The sequence below is a fragment of the Stenella coeruleoalba genome (assembly GCF_951394435.1).
Source record: "Stenella coeruleoalba genome assembly, chromosome: 16".
In the NCBI taxonomy this organism is placed as follows: domain Eukaryota; kingdom Metazoa; phylum Chordata; class Mammalia; order Artiodactyla; family Delphinidae; genus Stenella; species Stenella coeruleoalba.
Window position 1 is genome coordinate 65,641,015 of NC_137162.1, and position 25,006 is coordinate 65,666,020.

Here is a 25,006-nt window from a genome sequence, read left to right on the forward strand (position 1 = left end):
GACACATGGCACAAGTAATTGAAATGCACCAGTGTGTCTGAACTCTGGGTTAAAAGCTTTCAACTAGAGGACAGCCCTCTTCTTTCTTTGTGACCACTCTGTTATTGTCATTACATTGTTGTATTTCCTGGACGTGTAGATGTTCAAGTTGAATAGTGAGATTAAAAAGAGAAGAGAAAACCCTAGGCATCTGAAGTGGTAAACACACACACACACACACAACACTCAGCCCATTGTTAGGCATGTAATAAACAGTCAAAAATCATGTGCTACAAAAATAGAGATTTACCTATAAATTCAAACAATTTTTATCAGAAAAATCAATCATTCTCTTAAGATGCAGTAGGAAAATTATGAGCAATCACATGTGGCACACAGTTCTGGAGTACAAGACTGGGGAGTGCCATTCAGAGAAACTGATTGGAGATCACTAACAGAGTTAAATGTTCAGGGCTTAAAAGACTCCCCAGAGAAAAAGGAGGAATACCTCAGTGCAACATATTTGAGGGAGAACAAGAAGGGTGGGTTGGGAGGTCTCAGCCAGAGCAAAACAGTCCCAAACAAGACTTTTCACTAAATTACAAAATATTTTTCTTGAGAGCGTAGCAGCACAAGATGGTTGAGCGAGCAGGGGATTTGGAGTTATAGAGATCTGGGCTTAATCCCAAAACCTCTTACCAGGGACAAGGCATTGAAATTCTCTGAGTCATAGTTCTTAGATACCTTATCTGATAAATGGGAAAAATAATACCTACCCCATAGGGTTGTTATTATGATTATAGATACTATTTTAAAGCATATGGTCTTGACACAAGTTTACAAAATAGGGGTCACTATTACAACTTCCCCCTTCCTCATTCTTTTACTTTTTGCAATAACCAGTGGGAATGGAATGTTGTTGTTTTCAAAACCTTAGTAATATAATAATGACAGTGAATCAGTGTATATATATGGTGCATTGTGCTATATCCTTAATCTGTCCGCATGGCAATCCTACGAGGTAGATGTTGTTGGTTTTCCATTCTACAGAGGAGAAAACTGAGACCTAGAGAAAGAACTTGTTTGGATTTAAATAGTTTGTCTCCAGAGTCCATATTCCTAACCACCTGGCTCTCCTTCCTTCCTCCCCTCTCCCCACACATACCTGCACACCTATACAGTAACCTACCAACCCTGTGGGCTTTATTCTTTAAATTCACACAAAAGCTAAGATCACAGTGATTTAAAAACACTCACGGCTTCATGTTTCTGCTGGCTGCCTGCTGAATCCCAGTGCCTGAGAGCTAGTTTACATATCTACTGCTTTGGGCTTGGGGCTTGCTGCCAATAAAGTTTCCCATTTTCCAAGCAGCTGGGAGGAAACAACCAGCTGCTCTGAAATGCCTTTGAATCTCATCCCCTCAACTAAGAGACAGCTGTGATTATCTGTAGAAAGACTCTGGAAGAGGGTTTTCTGTTTTATAATGCATTCTAGGCAAGACGAGAGAGATTTCTGATTTGAAAAGAGACTAAATTCCAGAACAGAACATTTTAGTATTTCCCCATTGTGGATGCTTTTCTAACCTCTGATATTTACTCAGATACAAAGTTTGTGAGTCTCAAATAAATAGAAGACAGTCATTTTTCAAAACACTTTGTTTTCCTCGAGGTACGGTTTTTACACCTGACATATTCCATGCTTCACATTTGAGATAACAGCATTATGTTGCTCCAGGCTTTCCCTGGAATAATTTCTGAAGCACTGCTCTGTCTTGTTACCTGCCGCCCTTTCCTTCCAGTGTGTGGATGAAGCAATAATGGTATGAGTTAAGCTGCTTCCTATCCTAGATTCAAACCACTGACACAGAACATGACTGTAATGTCTGTAGGACATAGTGGGCATGAGGCTGGAGTCGCACCCATATCTACCACTTAAGTGAGATCACAGGAAGCATACGATATTAAAAAGGTACACAAGAGTCCAGAAAACTGGCAGTTACCTAAAGCGAGTCATGGTTTCAGTATAGCTTTTATTTTATAGATAATTGTGAAATTCAGTTTTTAATTTTAAAATAGAGACTAATGCTATATTTTATAGAGTTATGTTTAAACCATGGTCAAATCATCAAAGACTCTGGAAAATCTAGGTTGCAGAGGAAATTTGTAACATGAGGTGGAATTTCAGATGTACTTCAAAACAGGGAAGGTGACATTTTACTGTCGGAAAACCACATCCTTTATATAAATATATAAAATGTATGTGCTTATCTATATAATATTTTAGAGTTCATTTATGCACTCCCTTATTCCTGTAGCCTCTATTTTCCCAACAAAATAGCAAAAATTTTCTAAAGAAGCATAGGTGTGTTTGACAGCATCTTAAAGATCATTAAGTATGTAAAATCTTTGAGAGCTAAAGAAGCCAGCATTCCCCCATATTTTTTTTTTTTTTAACTAAGAATAGAGGTAGGAAAAGAACCACTTGATTTTGTGTAAGCATTTGTTTGATTTAATGACAGCAAAGACATGAACTTTCTTTTTCAAACACACATAATGGAAAGGTAAGTTCTGTGAGATTTTATGAATGGAAGCATGACACACTGAAACTGAGGGGACGTGCTAGCTCAGGCAAGAATCTTATTTTGCTAGTCACGGTCACTTTTGCTCCCAGAACCTTTCTCTACCCAAGATTTTTTTGACTACTACTTTTTAGCTAGGTTTAACCAGTGGGAGCAGTTGGCATCCTATTGGCAGGCAGTCATCCACTTTTGGTGTTTTAGTTGCTTGTCATAGCTTCATCTTTTCCATTTCATTCAGTACTAGGAATGGTAATATTTCATGCTGATGGCAAATTGAGGACTGCCTCACAGTAATCAATTTTCTGTGTTAAATTCCATGTTTGAAACACCTGAAATAGTTTATATCTTCCTCACTGGACCCTGACTGATACACTCACTGAAAGAATTGTGATGAGCAGAACTGGCTTCATGCTAATTTGAGACATCTCTCTCTCTCTCTCTCTGTGTGTGTGTGTGTGCGCGCGCGCGCGCTGGGATGAGAAAGAGTCTTAGTACTTGCTCTTGCACCTTATTCTCAAGAAATGTTCTTGTGCTGTTCCTGGCTTTGAAAACGTAGGTAGAATTTGTCCTTAGTTTTGTTCCATCCACATCTCCAAATTCTGTGTTGTATTATTTGCCAGTTGACTTTATAGATTTGTAAAAGTCATAGCTTCATTATGTGCATGTGTACATATATGTGTAGAGCCCTCCCTAAGTATCACACTTAATCTTAACAACCAACACTGAAAGGAAACAGAAGCTCAGGGAAGCTAATTATTTTCTTCCCCGACTGCATATCTAGGATGTGGTGAGTTGAGAATCAAATATAATAGGTTATATACTACAAAAATGATTTTATTCTTAGGTTATTAGACATATCTTATTGATACTACATTTAAATCACTGAGTGATCTTTATCTAAATGTAGAAATTTGGAATTTTCTGCCAAATAATGAAAAGCATCATTTAATCAAGAATGCCATTTCTAGACACCAGAAAAGTTTGTTTTATGGACCTTGGCGGTGGAATGCCTGGGAAATATTGTTTGGGGGAAGAATAGAAGAGAATAATTGAAATCATGCCTATCTTTGAAAATATTTTATATATGGTTTCTGTACTTATAGTTCTATAACTTATATAAATATTTCAAATAATTTTTAAATTTTTTTAATTTTATATTGGAATATAGTTGATTAACAATGTTGTATTAGTTTCAGGTGTACAGCAAAGTGATTCAGTTATATATATATATATATATATATATATATATATATATACACACACACACATGTATCCATTCTTTTCCAATTGAGGTTATTGCACAATATTGAGCAGAGTTCCCTGTGCTATGCAGTACATCCTTATTGGTTATCTGTTTTAAATATAGCAGTGTGTACATACCAATCCCAAACTCCCAGTCTATCTCTCCCCACCATTCCCCCTCGGGTAACTAAGTTCATTCTCTAAGCCTGTGAGTCTGTTTCTGTTTTGTAAATAAGTTCATTTGTATCATTTTTTTTAGATTCCGCATATAAGCGATATCATGTGATATTTGTCTTTCTCTGTCTGACTTACTTCCTTCACTTGGTATGATAATCTCCAGGTCCATCCATGTTGCTGTAAATGGCATTCGTTCTTTTTTATGGCTGAGTAATATTCCATTGTATATACATACTGTGTCTTCTTTACCCATTCATCTATTGATGGACATTTAGGTTGCTTCCACGTCTTGGCTATTGTAAACAGCACTGCAATGCGCATCAGGGTGTAGGTATCCTTTTGAACCATGTTTTTCTAGGGATATACGCCCAGGAGTGGGATTGCTGTATGATATGTTAGCTCTATTTTTAGTTTTTTAAGGAACCTCCATACTGTTCTCCACTGTGGTTGTACCACTTTATATTCCCATCAGCAGTCGGATGGTTCCCTTTTCTCCACACCCTCTCCCGCTATTGTTTGTAGACTTTTTGATGATGGCCATTTTGGCTGGTGTGAGGTGATATCTCATTGTTGTTTTGATTTGCATTTCTCTAATAACTAGCGATGCTGAGCATCTTTTCATGTGCCTCTGGGCCATCTGTATGTCTTCTTTGGAGAGATGTCTGTTTAGATCTGCCCATTTTTTGATTGGGCTATTTGTTTTTCTAATATTGAGCTGTATGAGCTGTTTGTACATTTTGGAGATTAAGCCCCTGTCGGTCGCAGCATTTGCAAATATTTTCTCCCATTATGTGGGTTGTCTTTTCATGTTGTTTATGGTTTCCTTTGCTGTGCAAAAGCTTTTAATTTCAATTAGGTCCCATTTGCTTATTTTTGTTTTTATTTCCATTACTCTAGGAGACAGATCCAAACAGATATTGCTGCAATTTATGACAGAGAATGTTCTGCCTATGTTTTCTGCTAAGAGTTTTATAGCATCCAGTCTTAATTTAGGTCTTTAATCCATTTTGAGTTTATATTTGTGTATGGTGTTACAGAATGTTCTAATTCCATTTTTTTTTTAACATTTGCTGTCCAGTTTTCCCAGCACCATTTATTTAAGAGGCTGTCTTTTCTCTATTGTATATATTCTTGCCTCCTTTGTCATAGATTAGGTGACCATAGGTACGTGGGTTTACCTCTGGGCTTTCTATCCTGTTCCATTGATCTATATCTCTGTTTTTGTGCCAGTACCATACTGTCTGTCTTCATTACTGTAGCAGTATAGTCTGAAGTCAGGGAGCCTGCTTCCTCCAGCTCTGTTTTTCTTTCTCAAGATTGCTTTGGCTATTCGGGGTCTTTTGTGTTTGCATACAAATTGTGAATTTTTTTGTTCTAGTTCTGTGAAAAATGTCATTGGTGATTTGATAGGGATTGCACTGAATCTGCAGATTGCCTTGGGTATAGTCATTTTCACAATGTTGATTCTTCCAATCCAAGAACATGGTATATCGTTCCATCTGTTTGTGTCATCTTCGATTTCTTTCATCAGTGTCTTACAGTTTTCTGTGTACAGGTCTTTTGCCTCCTTAGGTAGGTTTATTCCTAGGTATTTTACTCCTTTTGATGCAGTGGTAAATGGGATTATTTCCTTAATTTCTCTTTCTGATCTCTTGTTGTTAGTGTATAGAAGTGCAACAGATTTCTGTTTATTAATTTCGTATCCTGCAACTTTACCAGATTCATTGATGACCTCTAGTAGTTTTCTGGTAATATCTTCAGAATTTCCTGTGTATATATCATGTCTTCTGCAAACAGTGACAGTTTTACTTCTTCTTTCTCTTTTTCTTTCTTCTCTGATTGCCATTTCTAGGACTTCAAGACTACGTAGAATAAAACTGGTGACAGTGGACATCTTTGTCTTGTGCCTGATCTTTGACGAAATGCTTTGAGCTTTTCACTGAGGATGATGTTAGCTGTAGGTCTGTCATATATGGCCTTTATTGTGTTGAGGTATATTCCCACTGTGCTCACTTTCTGGAGAGATTTTATCATAAATGGGTGTTGAATTTTGTCAAAAACTTTCTGCATCTATTAAGATGATCATATGGTTTTTATTCTTCAATTTGCTGACGTGGTGTATCACATTTATTGATTTGCAGAGACTGAAAAATCCTTGCATCCCTGGGATAAATCCCACTTGATCATGTTGGATTCGGATTGCTAGTATTTTTGTTGAAGATTTTAGCGTCTATGTTCATCAGTGATATTGGCCTGTAATTTTCTTTTTTTGTGGCATCATTATCTGGTTTTGGTATCAGGGTGACATTGGCCTCAGAGAATGACTTTGGGAGTGTTCCTTCTGCTGCAATTCTTTGGAATAGCTTCAGCAGGATAGGTGTTAATTCTGCTCTAAATGTTTGATAGAATTCACCTGAGAAGCCATCAGGTCCTGGACTTTTGCTTGTTGGGAGCTTTTTAATTACAGTTTCAGTATTTGTGATTTCTTCCTGGCTCAGTCTTGGGAGATTGTATCTTTCTATGAATTTGTCCATTTCTTCCAGGTTGTCCATATTATTGGCATAGAGTTGCTTGTAGTTTGTATGGTCCTTTGTAACTTTTCCTTTTTTAATATTATTGATTTGAGCCCTCTCCCTTTTTTTCTTGGTGAATCTGGCTAAAGGTTTATCAATTTTGTTTAATCTTTTCAAAGAACCAGCTTTTACTTTCATTGATCTTTTCTATTGTTCGTCTCTAGTTCACTTATTTCTGCTCTAATCTTTATGATTGATTTCTTCTGCTGCCTTAACTTTTTGGGTTTTGTCTGTTCTTCTTTCTCTAGTTACTTTAGGTGTAAGGTTGTTTATTTTTCTTGTTTCTTGAGTTAAGATTGCATTGCTATGAACTTCCCTCTTAGAAATACTTTTGCTGCATCCCATAGGGTTTGCATCACTGTGCTCCAAACTTCCTCCTCAAGTTTCTTGTGATGAAAGACACAGCGACTCATAAATATTTCAAGTTATTTTTGTGTCTAATATTTCCTGTAACCTGTGTCAAACAATTAGGGTGAAAATGAGAGTATTATCTCTTCTACATGGACCTCATTGCTTTATGATGACTCTAATGTTTGTTTGTTAGATGAAATATAAATTGCTATAACAACATATAAAAAGGTGTTCCAGCCTAGTCTAGGTATCATGGAATGCTTCCCTGAGAAAGTGATATTAATGTAACACCTAAGGGAAGAAGAGTTCCCTTATGAAAGGCTTGGAGGTGAGGAGAAATATGCGGCATATTTAAAATATTTTAATTAGTTTAGTTTCATTGTATGGCTGGACCTCATAATGTAAAAGCAATAAATAAAGTTGGTTAAAGCAGGAAGAGACAAGATAATTTAAGTCTTTGGGCTCTGTAACAAAAGCTTAGAATGAAGATAAGTCTAATGAAACTCCATCAGTGTACTGTAAAAGAAATTTTTTTTTGTTGTTTTTTTTTTTAAGATCATTTTTAGTTTGAATGTAGGGAATGGACTAGAGGGGAGCAAAATGGATAATGACCTGCTCTAAGGTAGTAATAGTTTAGGTTAATCCTGTCAATACCTTCCTTCTGTACTAACGGACCTTGGTGATTGACTAAATGTTATGGCAAGTCCAAGGTAATTTTACTGTACAAAGTGATACTAAAATTTCCCTATTGAGTTTACAATGTTTGTTTAGAATTGAAATTCAGGATGACAGACAGACAGTATTGTAAAAATTGAAATGAGTGAGTAGGTGGAATTCAAATTTTCTATGATTCTAGCATTACAGAAGTGTGGTATAAGTAATACTTTATATTAAACCTCAGTAAATCAATCAAAAGTAGTCTAAATGTATATATAACTGAGGAGGTACTAGGGAATAAAAAAGGAATAATGTAAAATATTTCATTAGCCTCCCAAAACAAGAAAGAAGAAAATAATAATATGAAAATATGTAAAATGAAACAATGAGTAATATGATAGTTGTAAACATAACCTGAGAAACCACAACACTGAATGAGATATATATTAGAACTATTTTCAAATACTGGTCAATAAATATCAGAAGACCACAATCTCTGAGAGAAGGAAAACAAACAAGGTGAGCCCTACATCAACTCCAGATTTCTTCCTAGAGACAAGTTGTGGACTGTAGAAATGTTGCAAGAAACGAGACCAAAATACAAAAAACTAACAAAAATCCATTATATGTCAGCAATGAAAAATTGGAGAATGACATTTTCAAAATAACCTTTACAGTAGCATCAAAAAATAATAGGGAAAAATCTGTTGTTATATATGCAAGAAATCTATTGTCATATGTGCAAGATGCTTAAACCAAAAACGACAAACTCTCTTCATAGGTTGAGAGTCAATGTTGCTAAATTGTCATTTCTATCCAGCTTGATCCATATACTAAACATAATCCCCATCAATATCCCAGTAGGCATTTTGTAGGACTTACTTACCAAACTACTTAATTTTATAAATCATTTTCATAAATCATATAGCAATTCAAATGACCTAAAATAATCAACTGGTTTAAAAGAACAAGTTTATATTCAATATATTTTACTTCCAAACATAAAGTTATATAGTATTTAAGATAAAGAGAAACATAGAAATGGAACAGAAATGAAAGTCCAGAAATGGACTCAGCCACATATGATGATCAATTTAATTTTGACAGTGAGTCCAAGATAATTCAAAGGAAAATAGTATTTTCACCGAATGGTGCTTGAAAACTGGTGGGTTATCAATAAGAAATAAATGTACTGTACATCACTCCATAAACAGAAATCAACACAAAGTTGGCCCCAGCCTTAAACATAAATCTAAAACTTCAAACATCTAAATCATAAAAGAAAATCTTTGATAAATATTTCATCAAATTTAAAAACTTGCACTTCTCAAGAGACTCAGACAAGAACACGAAAAGAAAAATAAGACTGGAAGAAAATATACAAAGGACTTGTATCCAGAATGTATAAAGAAAACTTAGAAAGATGGTAATCTAAAAAATGAAGCAAAATATTTAACAGTTAAAGAAGATGTGTGAAGATTCATTAAGTACTCTAATATATCCTCGACCTCATTAACAATCAGAGAAAAGCCACAGTAACATTTCAGTTCATACTCACCAGAATGTCTAAAATTTAAAAAGATCAAAAAAACCAAATATGGCCTAGGATGTAGAGTAATTATAATTTAATATTATTGCTGGTGGTAATTTAAAATGGTAACATAACTTTGATCAACATTTTGGTAGTTTCTTATAAATAAAAACATACAAAATAATTGTACAAGTATGGCCATAGCATCTTTTTTCATAATAATGAAAATTGTAAAAAAAAAAAAATGCTAGTCATCAGATGATTGGATTAGTAAGTTTTGGTATACATATAAAATTTAATACTCCTCAACAATAAACATAAGAAACTACTGATACATGCAGTAACATGGGTGAAGCTTGCTTTCCCTCAGCATTGTATTTGTAAAACACACAAAAAGTACATGCTCTAGAATTTCATTTGTATGCAGCTCTAGAAAAGGTACATCTAATCTATATAGTGATACAAAGATCAGTTGTTGCCTGAAACCTGGGATGGGGATGGGCTTGACTGAGAAGAGGCGTAAGGAAACTATCTGATATAAAACAACACTGATATAGCAATACTAAAGTTTACTTTCCTGTATTCCTGACATATATTAAATTTGACCACATGTTGGGTCATAAAGAAAGCCTCAACAAATAGTACATTTTTGAAATCATTCAGAGCATGTTCTCGAATTACAATAGTATTTTACGTAGAAAATAAGAAGAAAACTAGTAAATCCTCTCTTACCAGGAAATTCAAAAAAGTATCTAGTCCATGAGGTAACTAAGAAATCAATGCTTAAATGTTGAAAACATTCTCTGGTATGGAAGATGAATAAAATAATACCTGGTATCACCACTTCTGTACTGGTATTTCTATGTAGTATAATAATGCAACGGAAAAAAAGAGAAAATAAAAAAGAAGAAATATAATTGTCAGTATTCATAGATGACATGCTTTGTGTACTAAGAAAATCCAAAAATCTGGAAAAATATTTAAGAATTATTAAGAGCATTCTGCAAGGTCTCTAGATGCAGGTTAGTATAAACATAGAAGAATATGCTCAGCTTCATTAGTTATCAGGGAAGTGCCAATTAAAATCTTAAATATAAACCTGACAAAATGGCTAATGTGAAAAAGATGATGGGGAAAAAGGCATAGGTGAACTTGTGTTGCAATTGGAACTCTCATATTGCTGGTGGGAGTGTAAATTTGCAACAGCACTTTGGAAATCTGTGGATATGCATTTTTATGACTCTGAGATTGTACTCTCAGGTATCTACCCAACAAAGTTTCATACATTTGTTCACCAAAACATACATGCCAGAATATTTATAAATTGCTACTCGTAATAGCCCCAAAATATGTAAAAGTCCATCAACAGAAAAATGGCTAAATAAACTATATACTCTTTATGTAATGGAATAGTACAGCAGAATGAGAATTAATTGATCTTATAAATGAAATGATTGAAAGAAGCCAAATATACAAGATTACACATTAAATTACTTAACATGTGTTGTATATTTAACACATATGTAATGTTAGATATTTTAATTATATATTAAACTCTATATATTTAATATGTGTATATATCTATCAGTATCTAGTAGAAAAAAGGGAAAACGTACTAAGAGTTTGACTGCTTGAGAATAAGTGAGAAGTGAAGAAAATATTGTCAGGGAGTATAGAAAACCTTTCAAAAACATTTAAATACTACAGTGAAGGAGGAGAGAGATCAAGATGGAGGAGTAGGAGGATACTGGGCTCACCTCCCCTCAAAAACACATCAAAACGACAACTACATGTACAGCAACTCTTGATGAAATCAACCTGGGGCCTAGTAGAACTGCTCTTCTACAACCAAAGCTATAAAGAAAGATCCACATGGAGTCTGGTAGGAAGGGAGGAGAAGTGATCTGGTTGAGACACACATCCCTAGTGGTGGACAAAGAAGAGGAGGGATATCACAGACTAGGGGATCTTCCCAGGGGAAAACATGGTTCAAGCCACATATTACTGGGATTTGACACTGGCAAGATGAGCCCCCTTAGCTGGTTTGAAAACTGGTGGGGATTACTGGAGGGCTGTAAGAAACCAAGACTCTACTCTTGAAGAATACACACACAGACTTGCTTATTCTCAGTCACAGCACAGAGGCAGCAAATTTAAAACTGCCCGGGGCTCTGTGCCCCTCAGCCTACACCAGGCTCCTACTCCAGACCCTCTTGCTTCAGTGCTGCTCCCCACTAGTGCAAGGCAACCATTACCAACAAGGGTGCACAAACTTGGAGAGAATGGAGGCAGCTCAGACCCTGGCCCTGCCTCTGATCAGGGCAGAGGCAGCCACTCCCAACTCTCTCATCTGTCCTTGCACACACTCTGGAGGGAGCAATGATAGCTCCAGGCAGAAACCACCATCACAGGAGCATGTGTCTCTTGCCCATTTGGGAGGGGCGGGGCCAGCTCAGTGGTGTGGCATCAACCTCTCCAAAAATGATCCAGTCTCCAGCCAAGGAATACACACAGGGAAAAATGAAACAAGCACAGAAGTGTAGCCTCAAGCCCCTAGGTTCCAGCCACATCTGAAACCAAGTCAGAGACTGCCACCACACCCAGGAGAAACCCAGCTCTCTCAGGGCCTCAGCTCCAGCTCCTTGGGTCTCGCTCCCAACCCCATTAGGGCTGTGATGGCCACTGAGCATAGGAGAAGCCACAGTGTGCACCTGGCTCAGGCTCCAGCCCCTCCAACTCTAGCCCTATATCCCAAAAAGATTTTAAGAAAATTGAAATCATATCAAGCATCTTTTCCAACCAAAGCTCTATGAGACTAGAAATCAATGACAAGAAAAAAAAAAAAAAAGCTGCTAAAAACACAAACGTGGGGAGGCTAAACAATATGCTACTGAACAACCAATGGATCACTGAAGAAATCAAAGAAGAGATCAAAAAATACCTGGAGAGAAATAAAAGCAAAACACAATGATACAAAATCTGTGGGATGCAGCAAAACACAATGATACAAAATCTATGGGACGCAGCAAAAGCAGTTCTAGGAGGAAAGTTTATAGTGATACAAGACCAATTCAGGAAACAAGAAAAGTCTCCAATAAAAAACCTAACCTTACAACTAAAGGAACAAGAAAAAGAAGAAAAACACAAAACCCAAAGGTGGTAGAAGTAAAGAAATCATGAAGCTCAGAGGAGAAATAAATGAAATAGAGACTATTAAAAAAAATCAATGAAATTAAGAGCTGATTTTTTAAAAAATAAACAAAATTGTTAAACCTTTAGTCAGACTCATCAAGAAAAATAGAGTGAGGTCCCAAATCAGTAAAATGAGAAATGGAAAAGGAGAAGTTATGACCGACACCACAGAAAAACAGAAGATTACATGAGATCACTAAGAACAACTATATGCCAATAAAATGGACAACCTAGAAGAAACAAATTCCTAGACATGTGCAGTCTCACAACACTGAATCAGGAAGAAATAGAAAGCATGAACACAACAATTATCACTAATGAAATGGAATCAGTAAAAAAAAAAGAAAAGAAAATCCCAACAAACAAAAGTCCAGGACCATATGGTTTTACAAGTGAATTCTACCAACTTTTAGAGAATAGTTAACAACTATCTTTCTCAAACCCTTCCAAAAACTTGTAGAGGAAAGAATGCTTTTAAACTCATTCTATGAGACAACATTAGCTTGATATCAAAATCAGACAAAGATACCACTAAAAAGAAAATTACAGGGCTTCCCTGGTGGCGCAGTGGTTGGGAGTCCGCCTGCCGATGCAGGGGACACGGGTTCGTGCCCCGGTCCGGGAAGATCCCACATGCCGCGGAGCGGCTGGGCCCGTGAGCCATGGCCGCTGAGCCTGCGCGTCCGGAGCCAATGGGAGAGGCCACAACAGTGAGGGGCCCGCGTACTGCAAAAAAAAAAAAAAAAAAAAAAAAAAAAAAACAAAAGAAAATTACAGGCCAGTATCACTGATTAACATAATGCAAAAATCCTCAACAAAATATTAGCAAATCAAATCCAACAATATATTAGAAGGATCATACATCATGATCAAGGGGGACTTATTCTAAGGATGCAAGGATGGTTCAATATCCACAAAAGGAACCATAAAATAAATCACATGATGCATAAAAAGCTTTTGACAAAATTCTACATCCATTCATGTTAAAAACTCTCCACAAAGTGGGTAGAGAGTGAACATACCTCAACATAATAAAGGGCATTTATGACAAACCCACAGCTAACGCTATACTAAGTGGTGAAAAACTGACAGCATTTCCTCTAAGATCAGGAACAAGACAAGGATGCATACTATCACCACTTTTATTCAACACAGTATTGAAGTCCAGGCCATGGCAATCAGAGAAGAAAAGAAATAAAAGGCATCCAAATTGGAAGGGAAGAAGTAAAAGCGTCACTATTTGCAGGTGACATGATATATAGAAAACCCTAAAGTCTCCACCAAAAAGCTGTTAGAATAAAATGATTTCAGTAAAGTTGTAGGATACAAGATTAATAATACAGAAATCTGTTGATTTTCTATATACAAATAATGAGCTAGCAGAAAGAGAAGTCAAGAAAACAATCCCATTTACAATCACATAAAAAGGTATAAAATACTTAGGAATAAATTTAACCAAAGAGGTGCAAGATCTATATTCTGAAAACTATAAGACATTGATGAAAGAAACTGAAGATGATATAAATAAATGGAAAGATCCCATGTTTATGAATTGGAAAAATGAATATTGTTAAAAATATCCATACTACCCAAAGCAATCTACAGATTTAACACAATCCCTATCAAAATACCCACAACATTTTGCACAGAGCTAGAACAAATAATCCTGAAATTTATTTGGAACTACAAAAGACCTCACATAGCCAAAGCAATCTTGAGACAAAAGAAGAAAGCTGCAAGTTATCATGCTTCCTGACTTCAGACTATACTACAAAGCTACAGCAGTCAACACAGTGCAGTACTGGCACAAAAACACACATAGATCAATGGAACAGAATAGAGAGCCCAAAAATAAACTCATGAACTTATGGTCAATTAATCTATGACAAAGGAGGCAAAAATATACAACAGGGAAAGAAAGTCTCTTCAAGAAGTGGTGCTGGGAAAACTGGACAGCTACATGTAAAAGAATGAAGTTGCAAAAACAGAAACAGACCCACAGACTTAGAAAACAAACTTATGGTTACCAAAGGGGAAAGGTGGTGGGGAGGGATAAATTAGGAGGTTGGGATTAATATATGCACACTACTATATATAAAATAAATAATCAACAAGGACCTACTGTATAGCACAGGGAACTCTACTGAATACTCTGTAATAACCTATATGGGAAAAGAATCTGAAAAAGAATAGATATACATATATGTATAACTGAATCACTTTGCTGTACACCTGAAACTAACATTGTAAATCAACTATATTTCAATATAAAATAAATTTTTTTAAAGTATGTAATTAAAACATTTTCTCACACCATATACAGAAATAAATTCAAAATGGATTAAAGACCTAACATAAGACCTGAAACCGTAAAACTCCTAAAACAAGACATAGGCAGTATACTTTTTGACATAAGCCTTAGACGTATTTTTTTGGATCTGTGTCCTCAGGCAAGATAAACAAAAGCAAAAATAAACAAATGGGACCTAATCAAACTTAAAAACTTTTGCACAGTAAAGGAAGCCAACAATAAAATGAAAACACAACCAACTGAATTAGAGAAGATATCTGCAAGAGATATGTCATATAAGAGGTTAATTTCCAAAACAAATAAACATCTCATACAGCTCAGTATCCAGAAAACAAACAATCCATATTAAAAAATGGGCAGAAGATCTGAATAGACATTTTACAAAGAAGATATACCAATGGCAAACAGGCACATGAAAAGATGCTCAACATTTCTAATCATCAGGGAAATGCAAATCAAGACCACAATGAGATATCACCTCCCACTGGTCAGAATGGCTACCATCAAGAAGACAAGAAATGATAAACGTTGGTGGGTATGTAGAGAAAGAGAACCCTAGTTCAATGTTATTGGGAATGTAAATTGGTTTGTGGAAAACAGTATGGAGGCTCCTCAAAAAATTAAAAATAGAACTACCACATGATCCAGCAGTTCCACTCCTGGATATATATCCAAAGAAAATGAAAACATTAATTTGAAAAGATACATGCAGCCCAATGTTCAGAGCAGCATTATTTACAGTAGCCAAGATATGGAAGCAACTAAACATCTATCAAAAGATAAATGGATAAAGTAGATGTGGTGTGTGTGTGTGTGTGTGTGTGTGTGTGTGTGTGTGTCAGAAAAACAGAACATTACTCAGCCATAAAAAAGAATGAGATTTTGCCATTTGCAATAACATGGATGGACCTGTACCATATTATGCTTAGTGAAGTAAGTCAGACAGAGAAAGACAAACACTGTATTTTTTCACTTACAGGTGGAATCTAAAAATACAACAAATGTCAGTATAACAAAACAGAAACAGACTCACAGATATAGAGAATAAACTAGTGATTAACAGTGGGGAGACACAAGATAGGGGTATGGGATTAAGAGATACAAACTGCTATGTATGAATAAATAAGATACAGTATGTAATAATGTACAGCACAGGGAATATAGCCAATATGTTGTAAAAGCTTTAAATGTATTATGATCTATATCACTGTGTTGTACACCTGAAACTAACATTGTAAATCAACTACACTTCAATAAAAATATAAAAAATAAACAAATACTACAGTGAAAAAGCCAATAGAAAGGAATAGCATGAAGATGCATTGGTAGAAAAAAATTAGTAATTGTGCAAAATCTCCCAAGAAGGCAGAGAGGGAATAGAATCTAGGGTATAATTAGAAGTATCATTTATAGAGAGAAAAAGAGAGAACTTTAATTTTAATAAAAATGGACAAGAATTAAGGACAAGTTCAGGCAGTTTCATTTTGCTGCTTCTGTTTTTGTTACTATTTTGTCTGCTTGCTTTCTTGTTTGTTTTATATTTTAAGTGAAGTAATCTGCAGAACAAGTGAGAATGTGAGGTGACAAAGGTTTGATTAGAGTGGAAGTTTGAAACAGTGCTTGGGTAGAATGGGTGCAATAATTGGCTAAAGACACAAAAGCATTGTCTGTCAGCTTCAGCTTGGTGGCCACCAATTTATCTAGAAACCCATCTGGCGGCCAATGAGGGGATTCTCTAAGAGAGAGTAACCTATGGATCAGTGCTGGGAACACGGACATCTGTCTTCTACTGGTTGGTTGTAGCAGACAGAAGCAAGCTAAGAAATGTTTACTACTGCAACTAGAGGGATTAAAATGGTAGAATGATGATGATCAAGACAGGTGGAAAAATAGTACTGAGGAATGTGAGAAGGTCTATGAAATGGAAGTCCTTACATGGATTGGGGAACGATGCTCTTTGGATTTTTAGCTTCACACAACCTAGTTTTTCCTTACCTGTGGTCATGCAAGAGATGAGTGTACGATCTAGGACCAACAACGGTGCTTTCTTACTCTCAGCACAGAGTCCTTGCAACGTCATTAAGATGTCAGGTTGAGTATTATCAGTAGATGTCTGTGAAAAGGGCAGAACTCAGAGCGCTGCCTGATGCTGGAGAGAAGAACGGCACAGGCTGAAACACAGAAGGTCAGAGAACCATGCCAAACCCAGCCCCTCCTGCTAGCACTACTTAGTAAAGAATCTGTGTAACTAGTAGCTGGGGTATAATTGTTATAGAAAATTAGTTCTTCAGCTAATCATTTGCCTTTAAGCCAACATGACTATAGGATAGCTAATCACTAACATTACCAATAGTATTTCCAAAATAGGCCATTTCAGATAGAATTAAAAAGCATTCTGAGTAGCCACCTGAATTGGTGTTATGTTTTTTATTATTTCCTTTTAAGATGACATAAAATGTTTTTGGCCTGGAAGATGTGCTTTAGAAAACAATAAGATCTGAAAATTGCTTTTTGACAGGACAATATATTACAACTGAATAAATGTCATATTTCACTTCACGTATGGCCCTTTCAGCAGTGTTAAATTTCTTTAGTTATTCCATACATTGATTTTCCCCCTTTCAACTTAAGTTGTCCTTTTCTGTTGTCATGATCTGATGGAGAGCTGGCAAAGGACAAATTTACAAGATGAATCCTATCAGTGGCCCAGTGGAATAACTCTTCATATTCAAGGAAGGCACCACCTTCTCAATTTAATTATAAGCTTGACAATTTCAATTTGGATGTATAACTCCATTTTGACTAGCCTTAACAAAGCCCCTTATTTGATTTTCCCATTAAGCCAGGCTGGCTCTTTAACATTTTTGAATGCAACCTAAAAAGGAGAATGTTTTCAATACAGGCCATTCTTCTAAAAATCTGTTCAGAAACAAAAGGATGTGTTAAGCACGTATTTGGATAAAATTAGGTCCTCAAGAAAAGTTCAGGGTGGATACTAAAAACATGTTGAATTAGATGATGTATTTTTGCCAACAAATGTGTATTTAAATATTTCCTATGGTGTACAACTACCACTATTAGATCAATCATAAGTTAGAAAGACTATAACAGTGTTTACTTTTAAGAAATATTTAAGCTGTCACTTGTTATCTACCAACACACATATGTAATGCCCTTTAACGTTACTTACCTATGTTAACCTTATTTCCAAATACTTTAACTGAGCATTTTAAAACTAAGTACAGGTTAGCAAGCAACTCCAGGGTCTGGGGACAAAATCCTGGTTTCTACTGCAAAACCAAGGCAAACAAATTTATTTAATTTTGTTTGAGAATCAGAAAAAAAAAGTTTTCTTTGTATTTACAGTATGACACATTTTAAAGATGAAGTAAATGTTATACAATTCCATGTCCTAGAAACTATAATATGATTTGTTTATGGTTTATCTTTGCCTTATTGATATGTTTACTGAGATCTACATTTTAAAATTTTAAAAGGTTTTGTTAGAAAATATCTTTAATCTCAAAGTCTTCAAACTGTTTGGGGCTTATGAGGATGACTGAGTATTTCTATTTACTCTTTCAAAAGCATGCTGCTTGGAAAATAATGGAGTATAAACATTATCAAACTATCATCCTAACAAAATACATTGGCAAGTAAGATACCCTCATTTTTCTTAGTACCAACATGCATACAAAAATTCTATAACCTTTCTAAAAACAGTTATCGAATAGTCATTTTTTTTAAATTTTAGACATTGTATTAATGTTGGTGCAATTTCTTCAACTATACAATATCTGAAAATAAACACACATTGGAAGTGACATTTTACTGAGAGGCAGTGTTGTGTAATGGGTAAAAGTACCAGGTACTTGAACAACGCTGCCTTGGCTCCAATTCCAACTCTACCATTTAATAGCTGTATCGCCTTGAGATAGCTACCAAACCTAGTTCCTTTGTTTCCTCATGTTTAAAATGGAGATAATAATAGTACTTACCTCATAGGATTGCTGTGAGTTAATGTATGTCAGCTGTTTAGAACAGCGCCAGCACATAGGAGGCACACAATAGATATAGCAATTATTATAAGCTGTCATACTTGGAGCCAAACCGCACACATTTGCCTTTCAGGTACTACTTTTGTGCAGGTGCTACATCCACCAGGGGTCTTTAAGTTCAGGTAAACATTGAGACTTACAAGAATATCATAGGCTACCTTGGCACCAGTTTACCTAGAAGGTTATAGGACAGGAAATATATTTCTCCAGGCAACACCAGGCTTCTCTCTCCACAGGAGTCCCAGCAACTGTAGTTGCCATGGCACTTCACACAGGGGGTGGGGAGCTATCTATGCTTTCCCCAGGTGACAGCCCAGGCGCAAGGGTATGGGATCTACATCAGTGGGAGTTAGCAACCCCGTGCAAAACACATTTCTGACAAAGGTCTTGTATTCAGAACGTGGAGAGTTAGAGTGGTATAGTACAAGACATTCTGGTGTTCTGACATAACGTGGATGAGGAACTTACAAAATTAAAAGGAGGAATAATTAGCATGTCTTTCTTGGATACTCCTCTTAACTATCAATAATTACAGTAAGATCTGAACAAAGATTTGCCAGCACACATTCCACTCTGATGTGGTTGTTGAGGACTTTTATCACACGTATTTAACTTCGAGTTTTGTAAAAAGATCCAGCCATTTTATGTATACATGACCAAAATTTTGACATTTTATGAGGGAAAAGAACATACCTTTTATTGTTGTTCTAACCCTTTTCCACAACAAAGGCTTGCAGACACATGTCTAACTAGGACCAAGCCTTTTGTCTGAAAACATTCTTAGAACTGGACAGATTTGTACTGTAGCTTAACTGAAATCACAGATCACATACCACAAAGCACAAAAGAGACATTACCATAAAATGAACTAAGATCTGTCGAGCGATAATATTGAGAAGGACTCTATTTAGATGGTCTTAATTTGGATTATTTGCAAAATACATCTTGCAGTTCGAGCTAACACTGGGCATCATCTCTACATTCATGTAGATCCTCAAAAAAAAAGAGGCAGAACTTATGAACTATGTCCGATTTACTTTTGAACATCGACAATATTGAAGATCTTATTGTGACATTAATAGACCCTTAAGTTCAGTTATTTTGAAACCACATCAGTATTGTAAGAATAAGCACAGGTCACTACCATAAGAAGGATGGCTGTATTCCTATTTACTATGGTAGGAGAACAGACTTCCAGTTTATGTAGATCACAGGCCTTTAATTTGGATCAAGATCTTATTTTTTTTTAACCTCATCCACGTTTATGGAAAGAAGGCAACAGGAAGCTGCTTATATGTACTTGCATGCAAATATTTACATATAACCTTAGGAGGTTTCAGGGCCTTAGAAGCCATTTCATTTCTCAGTTGATACCCTGATCAAGAACTCTTCATCCAAATCAGAGAGGATTGTTACCAGATGTTAGGAAAAATAGCTCGTTTTATGGCAAACATTTCAAGTTACATTTACGTAGAAGCCTTTTCAGTTGATGAAAGCGATTTGTAATGGTAAGAGAGTTTTTGGACCTGAGTTTTATAGTCTGATTGGCTTACCAGGCCTTTAGAGTAAAATAGCATTCTCGCTTGCACAGGGACACTTGTGAAATTCAGAAAACTTTGTTCAAGAAATTGAACACAGAGATCCCAAAGTGGTACATTAGCCTACTCAAATATGCTTTGTTTCCACAAAGGGAATTCTTCTGAATTCTTCCCTTGGAGGATTTTTCATTAAACTAAGCCTGGTAAGAGGACTTATACTACTTTTTGGAGACATGAAATTGTGCAGTTATTCTCTATGAGTAGGCCTGAGGCACTGCTTAGGCCTCAAACAAAATTCCCTACCACTTGCTTGGCTTGCCTGTGCCCCTTGCTTGTGTGGCCTGTGATTTGGCTAATAGCAAAAAGTCAGTCCTCTTAGGGCATATAGCTCTTGGACCTCAAAGATCCTCATAGAATGTCTTACAAGCTTTCCTCGTGAAATAACAGTATTCTTGCAGCAATTGTCCTAATCTGTCTGCAAAACTAGTTTTCATGCTCTCCTAGAGGGATAATTTGTCCTGTGGTTTTCTTCAGTCTACTGGAGGAGAAGTCCTACTACAGTCATTTAGGATTTTTAAATAAAAAGATTTGTCAGAGGCCAGAATAAGAAACCACAATGGCCCAGACAGGGCTTTGCTGATTCAGTGAGGAAAGAAGACAAGTCAATTTCCACATTTTAAGTCATGAATTTAACTTAAACCTCCTTTCAAGACTATAGGTTTATGTATAAAACCCACTTGTATGGGTGGGTTCATTTGCTTCAAGAGCAAATGAAATAAATACAATCTATACATGACAAGATTACAGAGTCAAAAGGAGAAGAGAATGTAAGTTTTAGGGTGGGAAGGCCAGAGGCCCTGGTGAAATCTTGAATGGCAGCAGGTCCCTCGGACCTTCTTCTCCAGAAGACTTAATGGCAGCACAGAGCCCTGAGAATACACCAAATAGTTTCATGTTTGAGAGAGATGACCACGGATCCTGCATACTATTCAGGTTGATTCATCACTTAGAAAAACTTTCTTCTTACTACAGTGAGATTGGAAACGACTTTCAGAATCTAACTAGTTCTAGGAGGTCTTTAATGAAAACTGCTGATTATTAAACAGATTTTAGCATGCAGTTTGTCCACAGTGTAACGTTCATTACAAAGTGTGTTTTTCTATTCAAAGTCTGTCTTTTTTTTTTTTAAGTTGTGTACAGATTCAGAAGTTCTAAGTGTTCTGTGAAATACATGTGAGTGCTTCATGAAATCCTGTTTAATGTTTGTCAAAAAATTTTGTCATTCCTGACACATACAAAGATTTTACATTTCTGGCTTCAATAAGTAAAAAGACTCAAAGATGTGTAGTTTTCAAGTATTACTGCCTTTCAAATTACATATTTTTTGGTGTTACCTTTTTAAGGATTTCAGGGTTAGCATTATAATGGGGCTAATTAAAGTTTTCACTGAGGAAGCAGCCAGCTAGACCACTGCCCCAGGCACATAACCTGAGCTTACTACTTTCCTTCGCTCATTTATTCTGTGTGAGATGAGATTCCTCGAACTGCAAACTGAGTAGAGTACTCAGGCCAGTCAGCTGCTGATGGATTTCAGTAACTACAGAGGCAGTGTTTGAGCCTCACCCTGACAGCACACATCACAGCCAGGTGACAGTGGAAGCACATCTTCCTGTGTGAGTTGGCTGTGGGTGACAATCTGCCAAACTAAAATAATGGAAGAGGCATCATTTATATAAAAATGAACCAACTGGGCTTAGCGCTAAAGTATTTTGCAAGATTCTAGGACTGTCACCTCGTTTTGCCCTGAGATGGTTTTAGTGAACAACCCAGAAAACATAACAACAATTACAAAATAGAATCATGTGGGAAAAGGTGTCTTTTAGTAATTTCATTGGTATATCTTTATAATTAAGCAATTTTGTCAGCCTTCCCAAGAAACAAAGGAAATAATTAACAACAACTACGTGGCAGTCTACTAGGCTCTTTACACATGTTATTTAACTTCAATAAGTACTCTTTTCCTATTTTATATCTGAGGAAACTAGGAGAAAACAGTTAAATGATTTGTTTATGTTACTAAATGGCAGGCAGATCTGGAATTTCAACCAACTTTGACTGAAAAGATCTGTTTTAATACACTGCCTGATAGGTGTAAGAATTATGTGTTTTTAAAAAAGAGACTCTTGTAGGTGGAATTATTTGGGAAATATTCATGAAAATGAGTGGTATACATGCATGTGTATATGCATATGTGGGTATGATATTTATCGTAGACTGTGAATTCCCTGAGAAGATTTTTCAGTTGTTGTTTTATTAAGTTACTTATATATGATATAGCTTTTACTGTAGACAGTCATTTCTTACAAAAGGGGTGAACATTAACCCTGGAAGTATGGAGATCCATTACAAAGAAAGCAGTGACCATCTGGTTCTTATGGTATGATATAGAAGGTACAGAACTGATTTCACTGAAAACCAAGAAAAAAAATCTGAGCTATCATCTTAGAAAATAGAATATGGAATTACTTATGCATCAGATGACTAGATAAATGACTAAAAATAGATTGATGTGATAATTTACCTAGGTGTATAAAATGAGGAATAACTCATTCGTTTCTGGGATAAAAACAAAGTGGCACATTTCATTTTCTGTAACATTAAATCTCTTTAAATTCCTGATTACATTCTCTGAATAATAGTTTGTTTTTTGTTTTTTTTCTACAGTTGGACAGTGTCACCTCCCTGATCCAAGCAGCCAAAAATTTAATGAATGCTGTAGTGCAAACAGTGAAAATGTCTTACATTGCCTCAACCAAGATCATCCGAATTCAGAGTCCTGCTGGGCCCCGGCACCCAGTTGTTATGTGGAGAATGAAGGCTCCTGCAAAAAAACCCTTGATTAAAAGAGAGAAACCAGAGGAAACTTATGCAGCTGTCAGACGAGGCTCAGCAAAGAAAAAACTCCACCCAGTGCAAGTGATGAGTGAATTTAGAGGAAGACATATCTACTGAAACCACTATTCTACTCTAGTGTTTATATGACAAAGTCCTGGCTAAACACACTGCTTTATTTTTACACTTGATTAGTTCTGTAAGTTCACTAACTTAGAATTTAACCCACAAATAATGTAAAACACTGAAAGCCTAACCAACACGAGCAACGTATCTTGGGGATCATGCCACTGTCATTTCTGCATGGCCAGCACCTAATAAGGAATCAACAGATGCTTGCTGAATGAATGAAATCTTCAGGGTCATTCAGCCTCTCCCATCACGGAGAATATCTTATATTCATTACTAAATGAACACAGGAGACTCAAATGAGTCCTGTTCATCTGTACCAGTTTAAGTATACTCACCCTCTTCATTTTAAATTAAAATAGTGATATGAGCTCTTGACTTGGTTTTCAACGGAAACAAAAGATTTCATAAAATACTCTCCCATTTAATCTCCATACTTCCTTTATCTGATGTAACCTGACAGACATGTGTGATTCCTTCTACAGGAAAAAAAAAAATCCAACCTCTAGATATTTGTAACAACTGTTGTCAACTGATTGGGCTAATATCCATCAGAAACTAACCAAGCTTGAGCAATCAAGTTACTTTCTGGATTTTCAAGGTCCGCCTTAATTATTTATGAAACAATTTATTAACATTATAAAGTTTACAATGAGTTTTCATGCCACAAGTGTGCATTTCAGGACTCCACTGTGCTCAGCTGTTCTGCACGTTGAGTTCTGGATTTAAAAAGGCCCACCAGAATACTACATATATGGAGGAAGAGTTATCATCCGTTGGGGAAATGGGCATTTAACTCTATCCCCAAGCGAGTTATGACTGATAACAGAAATGCAAGGAGTTCTGCATGACTCCGTTTGTATCACCTTGCAAGTGTAATTAAAAGGAAAAGGCCAGTTTGAAAAATATTTTTTGTCATTGAGTAAAATATAACTCAGAAAATGTGTGTGGTACCGCTGAACTCTGAAGTAGAGTTAGTGGCAATGAAGCTGGAGTGATTTTAATAACATTTTTTAAAATAGAAGTCTGAGGTCATTTTATAACTGCAGTCATTGTGCTGATGCCAAATTGAGTTCCTAATGCACTTTATAATAGTTTCAGAGTCTAGTGCGTTGCTTCTCTCTACTTCTTTCTGTCTGTCTCTGGAGGAGTTAAGTTTCAGTTTTACCTTTTCTCATGCATAGAGTTCCCATTCACAGGATTTTAAACATGAATTTCCTATTCTACTTTATCAAAATTATACCCACATCGTAACTTCACCTTGTAAAACATTTCCATCAATGAACTGTTTCAACAGCCATGACATCTTAGTTTGACTAGGTAAAGTTTAAACATGCAACATCAGCTGATGTTAGGAGGGCCAGTTTGGGTAAAAGAATGTGTGAAACGTAAGAAGGCATAAAGGTTGAGAGCATGATGTGTGTGGTATGTTGAACAAAATGGTATGGGAGTATGTTGAACAAAATGGTATGGGAAAGGGATTTAATCGGTCAATATGTTAATAAATTATGGGGAAAATGTAAACTTTTCATTGTAATATGTTATATTGTTCTTCCAAAATGCTAGGTTACCTGGGCTCAGTATTGATACATACACTTTCTAAGAGTGAAAGCAATACGCTCCTGCCTCTCTTGCAGTGTGCACTGGCCCACGATCAATATTATTCTGGACAGAGTCCACTCCCTAAAAGAAAAGGCAGTGCAGAAAGGAATTAGAGAATCCAGATAATTATATTGTCCAGGACTCGCTAGCTAACTGAGGCAAAACAGGGAATTTCTTTTGTTGACATGCTACCAT

General features: G+C 36.1%; 2 protein-coding genes across 25 annotated transcripts in view; one reads left to right on the forward strand and one right to left on the reverse strand.

The window, feature by feature from the left end:
• Positions 1–24,795, forward strand: part of CTNNA3 (catenin alpha 3) — a 1,677,393-nt gene extending 1,652,598 nt beyond the window's left edge. For all 13 annotated transcript variants that reach the window (XM_079899786.1, XM_079899790.1, XM_079899787.1 and 10 more), the window contains one exon: positions 22,913–24,795. In XM_079899786.1, coding sequence (XP_079755912.1) covers positions 22,913–23,200 — 288 coding nt within the window. In that variant the 3' untranslated portion in view covers positions 23,201–24,795. The remainder of the gene's footprint in view (positions 1–22,912) is intronic.
• LOC307175034 (uncharacterized protein) overlaps positions 1–25,006 on the reverse strand; it is a 527,231-nt gene that overhangs the window by 6,606 nt on the left and 495,619 nt on the right. For 9 of the 12 annotated variants that reach the window (XM_079899796.1, XM_079899808.1, XM_079899797.1 and 6 more), the window contains 4 exons: positions 24,804–24,892; positions 23,548–23,688; positions 22,991–23,069; positions 16,588–16,741 (listed from right to left, as the gene is read on the reverse strand). In XM_079899796.1, coding sequence (XP_079755922.1) covers positions 23,687–23,688; positions 24,804–24,892 — 91 coding nt within the window. In that variant the 3' untranslated portion in view covers positions 16,588–16,741; positions 22,991–23,069; positions 23,548–23,686. Of the gene's footprint in view, positions 1–16,587; positions 16,764–22,990; positions 23,070–23,547; positions 23,689–24,803; positions 24,893–25,006 lie in introns of all 12 variants that reach the window. The other 3 variants (XM_079899803.1, XM_079899800.1, XM_079899801.1) reach the window with 2 other exon arrangements.